Below are 10,413 nucleotides of genomic sequence, written 5' to 3' on the forward strand. Positions count from 1 at the left end.
CGAGACGGCGTTACACGTGGACCACTCGCGCTCGGGGTCATAAAAAATCCGAAGCGCAGTCAGGCAGGTATATAAACCGACCGATCTACAAGTCCGCTCGCGCGCGGACGATCCTAATCTCGCGCTGCTAATGGGGCACGCGGAGGGGGATGCTCCATGCTCGGAAAACCAAAAAGATGAACGATAAACGAGGAGAAGAATCGGGGGCCGCTAAATTGCCGGGATTCATTAGAAAATCGCCGGTATGCGCGGTGCGTCACGCATCCAGGATGGAAAGGGGGGAAGTAGCGGGGAACGGGGGGGATATTAGAGCCTCGGAGGAATTTCGAATATACACGGCGTCGCCCGCGGCGTTGAGATTTCTCAACCCTCTCGTTCTTTCTTCCCGGCTCGCTCGTTCAGCCCCGGCCCGTGAGAATTCGCGGCGAATTCGGAGATCACGTCGGCCGCGATGATTGAAGATTTCCTTGGATGTTCTCGTTTGTTCTCCTCGCGTTTTGAACGTTGAAGGTCGTTCATTTCCTCCGCTACCATTTTTAGACGCCTATCATAAACGTCGCGCTGCTCGGTGCTTCGTTGTTGATTCATGTTTTACACCGACGTTTTTGATCCCGCCGGTTTTATTCTACGAGAAACATATTCGTCGCGGACGACTAAAAAAGAGGCGGGAAACGTCACTCCGCCATACGAGGTAATTAATAGACAAGAGTTCGGCTCGTTCGCTCGCCCATAAACCGCGGCAGAAGGCCGCGAGAGAGAGAGAGAGATAGAGATAGGGAATGAACGACGCATAAATTTCATGTTGTGTACACGCACCCCCGGCCGAGGATTTCGCGAATCTCGTGACGTTGTCGCGCGGCTCGAGTTAATGATCTTCGTAATTGAATAAATGCGGAAGACGATTAGTCGCGGCGTCGAGACGCGCTCTAATGAGCCGCCGCTTAAATCACCGCGCTCGACTTACTACAAATTTAATCTAGAGTTAATCGGCATTTAATGTAAATATTCGCCTCGCGTAACTAACAGACTTACGTTTCCCATCAGTCGCACCCATCAGACGCTCGATTTAGCCTCGCGTTAATTCCGCGGTTTAATGAAGATTCGGGGGGGGGGAGGGGGAGGCACGTACACCGAGAGACGCAGTCGCGCAACTTTTGTTTTTGTCAGTGTCTCGTATTAATCAGAGTTTATTGCACTTAACTCAAAACGAATATTGTGTATCTCCTTGTCGTACAACTATGACGGACAAAACGGGTACGCGTGAAAACGAACGCAAGGAATCGAAAGTTAGGGGAAACAACAACAAAAAAACCGAAATGTTGTAGCATTGTATGTTAAAAAGTAATATCGTCGTCACGGCTTTATTTTGTCTTGAATCTCGCTTTCTTTGCCGCTACCACGGCGTTGGGTAACTTTGGATTAGACTGATTTTTGTGTTTCTTGCTTTCGATGTGCTGAGCGAACGTGTTCTCCGTGTTTAACGATACATTGCACGGTGCGCAGTAATACTGCCCTGCGAAGCGAAAAATCATTCATTGTACCATAGCGATATTGTGTTAATCGTGATGTGTTTCTTTTTTAATCGTTATATAATGTGTAACGATTTCTTACCCGATGGTGTCCGATAAATAGAATAATCTATAGGTCCCGAAGCGTTCTCGTTTTCGGCAGCTGAAACAAAACACAAATCAGTCAATTAAAACGACACACACGCATACATATCACGTTTATCTTGCTAACTAATACTACCGGGTTCAGGGAGTCCGTTGAGCCTGAGCATTCTCAAATGTCGAGCTCCGCGTTTATGCGTCTCCAACTGATCCTGACGATTGGCCGAGACTCCGCACAAGTCGCAGCGATACGGCGTGGGGTGTGGCGGTGGCGTGTACATGGATGATACCACGGCTGGACTCGGCACCGCGGTTATGCCGTCAGGTACAATCGGTGCCATGGCCGGGGCAGATTGCGCGTCCGTCTGGAAGGCCATTCCAATTCCGAAGCGGCCCGTCGAGTCCACTTGATTGTACTGATTCTGAGTTGACAGCTTCTTCGACGGTCTGCGAGTCGCAACAATTTCGTTATTATCACAAACGTAGCCGAACTCGATCGTTGAATTTGTTACGCGCGCTGAATCGTTCACGCAATTATTATTAGACAACTCGAATGCAGATTCATACCTTGCCCGACACCCGCCGTTTGCCGCCCTAATGTGCTTTTTGCCCGCGTAGTGTTGCGTGGCGTCTGTTTGCGACGTAAACCACGTTTTGCATATCTAGCAATGTAGATCGTATGCGAAGTACATTAATATGCAATTTATGTATGTAAATACATAACTGTAGGCAAAACATTGTAGGCCTCTTACATCACAGTAGTTTTGCCAGTCGTTATTGGTCGTACTGCTCACTTGCCCGTCTTCCGTTTTCTGTTTTTTAACGCTCTGATTGAGAAACATCGATACTTTTTTCTGATGCGGCTTGCCGTCATAGTGCAATTTCGCTTGCAACGTGGAATTCATCTGCAAAGTACGATATCGCTTCGTCGATATACGGTGCTCATAATTACTTGGACGTGAGATCTACAGTTGCAGAGTTATTCTCGGCATAAAACTAAATTTAAACGGAGAAAAGTTTCTAATTATCCGATTACGATTAGCCGGGCCTTACGACTGCATTGCACAGATCACATTTGAGCGGGTTCATCAGCTGCGACAGTTCCCTCTGCGCACTCGCCACTTTCTCTGAGGAACACAGAAATAAATATTTATATACTATTAACAGTTTGCTTTTTCCATTATTTTCCAATTTTAAAATACATCACGCATAAACCCTATATCCCCTAATTACCCGCATCCTGTGCCGGATCGATAAACTCGTTTTTGCGTTTGTAAAAGTTTTTGCTCTTGTTCTTTCCCATGGCCGAGGTCGCTGCGGGAGACGCTACCGGCGCGGTACCACCTGCACCCTTGTAAGCCGGGCTGTACCATTGAGCATAAAGCTCTGAAGTATCGTTATCGGTGGGTATCCACCAGGGGGTCGGGGTTGGCGGTTGTCCGGGAGTTTGCGGTTGCATCGTCGGATGCAGCATGTACGGACTCGGTGGCACGGCGGGCACCGAATTCGGGAACGTGCCCAGGGTCGGAGAAACCCCATCGGTCGCGATCGCCACCGGTGCCGTCGCGACGGTCATCACGTTCTCGCTCGTTGTCGCCGGTCGTTGCTGTTGCGTCGTTGTCGGTAGTGCATTGCCGTTCGAGGATTTGTTCGCCGAAGACGAAAACGATGGCGGCGGCGGTGGCGGTGGAGGCGGTGGCGGCGGCGGCGGCGGCGGTGGCGGGGGCGGTGGCAGGAAACACTCGAGTCCTGTTGCGAGAGAATGCAGATAAAAAAAAAGTTCTAAGTCATCCCTGCGCTCTCGCGCGAAAGCGAGAAAAAAGAATCTTCGACCGGAACAGAGAGCGGTACCATATATTTCTCGCTTCAAGACGCACGTAGGAATTTATAAAAGTCGAAAGTTATAAATCATGCGACATCCCGCGGTTTTACTGCGGTAATCTTTCACATCATTGTCATTCTATTGTGAGAGGACGCTTTTCGGATCTGTAACATGGCGAGATAATTATGGAGCGATACACGTTTCCGTGCCCCTGTATTATTTATACTTTTTTATGCCAATTTATACCGTTTTTTTTTTTATAGATCTTAACGGTAAAGTGTAGCAGTTGACGAACAAAGGGCGGAAGACGAGCATCTTTAACTTTCGTCAAGAGTGTCGGACAAGTTTATTAGCGCACTCGGACTTACAACAGTGCATTATTTTTACCGACGTGGTCGGTATACCGATTCGCCGCGGCCTACGAGATTTACGATCGCGATAATGATCGCGGACCGGGCGAGATGATTCGCTTTCGGCGAGAAACGTACAGATATAAGTCGAGTGGCGCCGCTAAAACGCAGATGCCTATCGCGCTCCTTATAATATTTACAGGAGAATCGTATTTAATTGCACGCGCGCGCAATATATACATAACGTAACGTTAATTCGCGCGGGGCCGGCCGATGTACAAAGGCTGCGGTCCACTTGACGCTACAAATGCTTCGAAGCGTTCCTCTTCTCTTTTCTTTAAATGAAGAAAGAAAGAGAAGAAGGACGCTCCAAAGAATTTGTAGCGTCAAGTGGACCCCGCAGCCAAGAGACACGCGACATCGCGCGATAGTACATCTCGCGCCCAGGCAGCGATACATTATATTTAGCTTATCACACGTCTGCGCCGCAGCACTGACGTAATTTATTTCAGCACCCGCGTCACGCGTAGCCGCTATCTTCGATATTACTTATACGATATCGCGCTAGTTACATAATCGATACACAAATGACGACGGACGAAAAATGCCGCTTGAGCGTATTTTTGGAACGATTCAATTTCAGGGAATCTACGTGTTCTTATATTTGTTGTTCAGAACCGTTTCGTATACCCAGCTAGCAGAAAGTTCTGAAAGAGACGAAATAATTTTTCAGTCCTTTAGATGGTTTTTAAGCGTTTTTAACACACGTCTTTTTTCCGAACATTATTACAACTCGCGTTAACTTGAAATGTCAGATATTATCGTGGTCGCGAACAGAAATTCGTTTCTGTTTTACATGGACATGTTTACATTCGATTATCCCCAGTTTCTTGGTATTTTTTAATCAAAAACGTGCTCGGAAATATCGATTGCCCTTTTTGCGAGATCGACATAAACGTCGTAAGCGCGTCTTAAAAACTCTACCAAAACAGAAAATCAAACCGTAGATTAAATCCGTAATGTAACGTCATTACGGTCATTATACGGGCTCGCACGTCGGCCGTCGCGCGACTGACGCACGTATATGTGCGCGTTGCGTGACTCTTTGACGTACGGCTGCTCGCAATTTACTCGTCATGTATACACACACATGATAATCGTCTCGTCCGGCGAGTCACGATCCGGCAGCTTCGGAGCTTCAAATAATCCCAATTACCGGACCGCGCGCTAATTGAGACAATCTTCTTTTGTTATTCTTGACATCGGTTTCGCGCTGTCGTTATTGCGAGTTGAATGAATTCCCCGTCGCAGCGAGGGGAAAGGCTCGTCCCGGGTGCCTCTCGACGTACGACTCACCCGGCACTTCTGGATTCTCTATGATCTTGACCCTGGACATTTTCCCTTTCGTTTTGCGGTGACTATAAGTGTAGTGTACTCAAACGACTGTCGTTTCCATCGGGCGCGGATCGGCGGGAGATCTTCGATCTTCGCCGAGGCTCACGTGGACGGCGAAATTCCGCGCAGCGTATACGTCGTCCCCGTCGTCGTCGTCCCCGCGATCGTCGTTCTCGTCGTCCCGCACCCGTCGGCACCGCTTCGCGTCACGTAACGACGCGTGAAGGCCTCGTCGCGCCGCGGCACGAACGTCGGCACGTCGTCGGCATCGACTGTCGCTTGTCAGTCCGAGTCGAGTGCCGGAGAGCGAAAAGTTTTGGTTGAGGTTAATTGAGGTGAGTTTGACACTAGCCGCGAGCCGGAGCGAGCCGACGACATTAACGCGAACGTGATATTGACCCGCGGCGCAAGATGGCTGCACGCACCATGCACACCGCTCGACCGACCGCCGGCGCCGTCGCCGTCGCCAGCCGGCCAGCCGTCGCATGCGGTCGTGGCCGTCGTCGTGGGGAAGATTCGATTCCGTTCGCGCGGCTGACCGTCGGCCGCCGGCAGCCGTCGGCGAGACGAGGAGTCCCGTCAAGTCCCGTCGCGACGATGGAGGGCGAGATGGAAGGCGACGAACTGCCGGAGCTGCTCCAATGCCTCGAGGAGAAGATCGCCAGCGGCCACAGCATGGTCGAGCGGTTGAAGCTCATGGACAAGATCGACGGGATTGACAAACTGATACGGAAGATTCAGCAGGAGATCAAATTCTTGGAAAAGGTAAGACTAATTAAATTTCGATGTAGACAATAAAGGGGAATATACATCTCGAACGCGTCTATTGTGATCTGGAAATGAGCGAAAGTTTTAGTTTATTCTACTCCATCTGGTAAAATTAATCTAAGAGCATTCAACTCGATACTTTTCTCACAAAGGTGCGGTATACGGGAAACTTGAAGAAGAAACACCTTCAGAGCTCGAACCTGACTCACCTCGACGCTATGGTGGCTCGGCTGTCCTGCGCAAAGGATCCTGTCAACGTGATGAGACCTTTCAAGTATCAGAAGTCTCGGCTGGAGGTTGACGTGGTGTGCAATAGCGGCGCTTCGTGGGTGAAGGTTATAGCGAGGAATGCTAGAGCGTTAACTCTGATATCTCTGGGCAATGGAGAATACGGACAGAAATCTGTCCTGGACCAAGCCATATCGTATCTTGTATGTAGCAAGTGCCATCTGCATCGCTACAGGCCACCAGATGTGATATTTCACTTTGCTTACGGCGTAGAGGTTCCGCTAGCCTTGCAATTGGAGCAAATGGGCATCATCGTGGAGGGAGACAGGATAGATTCGAATGACGAGAACTTAAACAGTCGGTATAATTTATCTCTGATACATATTTAAAGAAATTCAATTATATCACGTGGAAAATAATATAACTCGATGTATACTTATTGTTCTGTTTATTTTTTGGAGGTAGAACAAGATGAACTGGATTTCTCCAAAGACTCTACAAGCGATTCCGAAAAGGATTTGAATGTGGACCTGCAGTCGTTAAATACATCTGTACTGTCAACCGAAATAAGACTTCTGAATCTGGATGTATCGGCGCTACTGGCTTACGTTACGAACATGGCTAATGGATATAATAATTACGTTTATCGAGAGCCGTTGCTCACCCAGCAAGCAGAAATGGAAAGAAAACGTCCCATAAAACCAATCCTAGAAAATCTGTTCCGAGACAAGGAACTTGTGGTCTGCCGGACGGCACATAATAATTTTATGAATATCGTCGATGTTATCGGTGGTCCGAAAGAGACGCAGCGGGCGCACGAATTGTTAAAGAAAGTGCGAATTGTTGACGATGTGACCACTGGACGAATTATGGAGCTGCGCTTAGGCGGCAAAATTAAAGATCGTTCACGATTGATTTTTGCAACAGGCGAAAGTATGAAAAGCATCACCGTTTCTGCTAATGAAGGATTTGTAAGAGCAGCGCGTATGCAGGTAAATATATTTATTATGTAAGATTGCTTTGCAGTTCCGAATTGATTGCGTTTCTTTTCCAGGGCATCGAGTGTACAGTTTTCTTACACGAACCAAGATCTCTGTCAGAAATTAAAGAAGGTAATGCAACAAGTATAGAACAATCTTGATATTATTCGGAATACTTGGGCATTACAATGAAAATTACGCTGGAAATCACGATGAAAATATATACTGGTACCAAGCATTTATCTATTGTTAATTTATCAACCGTAATTTATATATATATATATATATATATATATATATATATATAATATAATTTATATATATTATATAAAATAATGTTTATGTATAATCTCTCTGGAAAAAGAATTTACTGTATTTCATCGTCATTGATTGCCCGAACGTTAAACTGAAGCTTTATATTTTCCTGAAATTCTGTAAAACGTAAAATAAATTGTTATTAAAGGCGACGTGCGTAAAATCAAAAATGTTTTAAAATATTCGACCATACCATCGATAAATTTGTTGAAATGTGGATTTCTTTCTTTGGCCATCTGTATATATTCTTTACTCTTCTCCCTGTTTCTGAGACGCATGTAGCACTTAGCGGTATTCAAAAGAGCTTTTAAATTTGAGTCATTTAGTTTTAATGCCCACTCGTAGTCGTGCAAGGCTTTTTCGAATAATCCGAGGTGCGTATACGATAACGCACGATTGTTCCACAATACGGAGGAATCCTTACGTTGTTCTAACGCTTTACCGTAATAAGTCACGGCCTTCTCGTAATCGCCTTCTTTAAATGCACCGTTTGCAATTCTTTTCAACGTTTCCGCTCGTTCGTTTCTAATTTTGCGATCTTCAGCTCGTTTTTTAGCATCGTCTTCCACGCTCTTCATGAACATCTCTGCACATATGAATCGTGTCAATCTATAATTTATCGCTGCGCGTCAAATAGATAAAACAGTAGCGTAATATATGAATAAATGAACAATCTACCTCGCGACATTTTGTTCGGATCATTGGAAGAGTCATATTTCTTTGACGGATATTTGTTAATTACTGACCGATCGGTTTTAATTTTTACCTCTCCGTCTTCATAGATTTCCTTCTGAACACCTTTCTCTAAGATCTCATCGGCTAACTTTTTCCCACATTCTTGCTCCTTTTGGTCGGAAGATGCCAACTTCTTCACGATTTTCTCTGAACGAAGAATTTTATTGACAGATATAAATTTGCATTTGCATGCAGTATAATCGAATGCTAATACCTACCTACTTCAGTGACGCGATGCATGAAATTTTGAAACTCTTCTTCGGTTATATTTCTATCCGAGTTTAAGTTATTAATGATATGACTTGCTTGTTCTACTTTATCACAACTTACTTTATTCTTTATATCCATATTCATTTTATATGTAAAATCGTAGGAACAATTGCAAAAACTTATCCGTAAGGAGACGCGTCAAGTTTGCTTCCAAGGAAACCGCTGTACAATCGAGTTGCTATGGTTTCTTACGCTATATATATACTGTATGCGTATGCGTATATATAATTGATACATGTTAATTAAAATGTCGCATAAATAAGACGCATATTAAACAATAATATTAATCGTACAGCTAGATTTTAAAATAAGTTACGATTTACACAGCTTTATCGTAAAACAGCAAGATGAGGTAACCCAAAAATAAGGAAATGACGAGCAGTTAATAAACAGTTTGGAACCTCGAATTTTACGTATATGAATATCAAAGTTCAATACGTGAGCGAAATTTATATATACACTTATTTATCGATTTATGAAAAATCTTAGTCACATTAACCATTTGAATCTTTTCTAGGAAGGAATTCCGTACGTGGATGAGTGTTCTTATTTAACGGATGGACCAATATCTGAGAAAAGAACCGTTGCATGGTCTTACTGCTTTCCGAGTTCTCATTGTCAACTTCGTCAACTTCCAGAGGATCCATGTCAACGTCTTCTTCCACGTCCGAAGATATATCGATTTCGTCCTTTATGTAAACCGCATTTAAACTGTTATCTTCACTGCTGGACCGGTGCCTCTTAACTTTTCTCCTGTCTAGCGGCTCATTTAGTCTATTCTCTGGTACACAGGTGGATGGCTTTCCCGCCGTGATCTCTACTTCGTCCATGATGCAACGCACTTTCTTGAAGGACAGAGGCTTGCTCGTTATCGTAGACAGGACACTCTGCCAACTGATCTCAGGCTGCGTCGGTAATTCCTTTCTTCTTTCTTTTCGCTGCGGCACCGGGGACGGCATTCTCCGCACTCCTCTACTTGTACTTGGCTCGTTAATGTCTATAATACTGATACCGGAGTTGCTGGTCTCTAGCCGTTGACATAGCTCGTTTATGTTTATCTCCTCGTTCTTGGACGTTTCCCGAGGGACTTTGGCTGTCGTTTTGTAAAGATTTGCCTTGGTCACAAGCCTCGTCTGCATAGCTGTCTTACTCTGCGTTTTCGTGACCGTTTCGTGCTCCGAGCCGACGGCGACGGCGACGTTCCTGCCGGACGAGTTCCTGGTTTCCTCCAGTCGCAGTCGCGACACCGTCGTTTTCTTCGACGCGTCGTAGTGCTCCTTGTTGTTGGAGCCGTCGGGCAGCAACGAGGTCGGGATGTGCCGTAGCCCGGTGACCTCGAGGATCTCGGCGAGCTTGAGCAGTCGCTTAACCTCGCTCTGGACCACCTGTATCTCGCCGCAGTACATAAAGTTGACGAGCGTCTTGAGATCGTCGGCCTCGATGTCGTGCAGGACGATCATCGGATGCGGATGGTCGTTGGCCAGGAGCAGACGACGGAAGAAGGAGCTGGAGTTGGCCAGGACCATCTTGTGACACTTGAGGATCGTGCCGTCCTTGCACACCAGGGAGAGATCGACGAACTGCTGTTTTTCGTAACAGGTATCGAGCGAGCCGACCATGTGCGTCGGGAAGCTCTGCCACCTGAAGCTCAACACGGAATCCTCCTTCATCGTGAACGCTTTTAAGTCAACACCTCGAGTCAGGGAACACGCGATCGGGCGGACGCGGGGTACCTACTCGGCTAGCCGCTAGCGGCGTCTTCCAACAACACACCACTCGCCATGACACCACGTGCCGCTGTTGTCGTCGTCACGAAGCCATCCGATGATGACAGGGATAGGACTAGGATAGAGCTATAGAGCTATAGAGCATTGGGAGCTGACGAAGGGGCAAATTTTTACGGCGGGATTTACCGTGCGCGTGCGCACGCGTGACGCGTC

General features: G+C 46.5%; 3 protein-coding genes across 6 annotated transcripts; 1 reads left to right on the forward strand and 2 right to left on the reverse strand.

Annotated features, from left to right (window-relative positions):
* Nucleotides 1-1,152: 1,152 nt before the first annotated feature.
* LOC143901029 (zinc finger protein 346) lies at nucleotides 1,153-5,279 on the reverse strand. Of its 2 annotated transcripts, none has more exons than XM_077412957.1 (8): nucleotides 5,139-5,279; nucleotides 2,844-3,359; nucleotides 2,664-2,737; nucleotides 2,363-2,515; nucleotides 2,178-2,272; nucleotides 1,750-2,057; nucleotides 1,612-1,671; nucleotides 1,153-1,513 (listed from the first exon to the last, which is right to left on the reverse strand). In XM_077412957.1, the coding sequence occupies exons 1-8, from the start codon at nucleotides 5,176-5,178 to the stop codon at nucleotides 1,362-1,364; spliced, it is 1,398 nt and encodes a 465-aa protein (XP_077269083.1). In that variant the 5' UTR covers nucleotides 5,179-5,279; the 3' UTR covers nucleotides 1,153-1,361. The 2 variants fall into 2 exon arrangements, with proteins under 2 accessions (XP_077269083.1, XP_077269084.1); XM_077412958.1 differs by lacking the exon at nucleotides 5,139-5,279 and adding an exon at nucleotides 4,933-5,083.
* Nucleotides 5,280-5,588: 309 nt separating this feature from the next.
* On the forward strand, nucleotides 5,589-7,638 carry LOC143901028 (UPF0415 protein C7orf25 homolog). The gene is made up of 4 exons (XM_077412956.1): nucleotides 5,589-5,942; nucleotides 6,098-6,530; nucleotides 6,639-7,165; nucleotides 7,228-7,638. The coding sequence occupies exons 1-4, from the start codon at nucleotides 5,589-5,591 to the stop codon at nucleotides 7,312-7,314; spliced, it is 1,401 nt and encodes a 466-aa protein (XP_077269082.1). The 3' UTR covers nucleotides 7,315-7,638.
* On the reverse strand, nucleotides 7,407-10,398 carry LOC143901026 (uncharacterized). Of its 3 annotated transcripts, XM_077412952.1 has the most exons (4): nucleotides 9,072-10,398; nucleotides 8,147-8,350; nucleotides 7,662-8,054; nucleotides 7,407-7,585 (listed from the first exon to the last, which is right to left on the reverse strand). In XM_077412952.1, exons 1-4 carry the CDS (start codon nucleotides 10,141-10,143, stop codon nucleotides 7,521-7,523), a joined length of 1,734 nt encoding a protein of 577 aa, XP_077269078.1. In that variant the 5' UTR covers nucleotides 10,144-10,398; the 3' UTR covers nucleotides 7,407-7,520. The 3 variants fall into 3 exon arrangements, with proteins under 3 accessions (XP_077269078.1, XP_077269077.1, XP_077269079.1); XM_077412951.1 differs by having other exon boundaries at nucleotides 7,407-8,054; XM_077412953.1 differs by lacking the exon at nucleotides 7,407-7,585 and having other exon boundaries at nucleotides 7,910-8,054; nucleotides 8,235-8,350; nucleotides 9,072-10,395.
* Nucleotides 10,399-10,413: the final 15 nt, after the last annotated feature.

Source organism: Temnothorax americanus, unplaced genomic scaffold, assembly GCF_048541705.1.
Source record: "Temnothorax americanus isolate GAGA-0224 unplaced genomic scaffold, ASM4854170v1 Scaffold31, whole genome shotgun sequence".
NCBI lineage: Eukaryota > Metazoa > Arthropoda > Insecta > Hymenoptera > Formicidae > Temnothorax > Temnothorax americanus.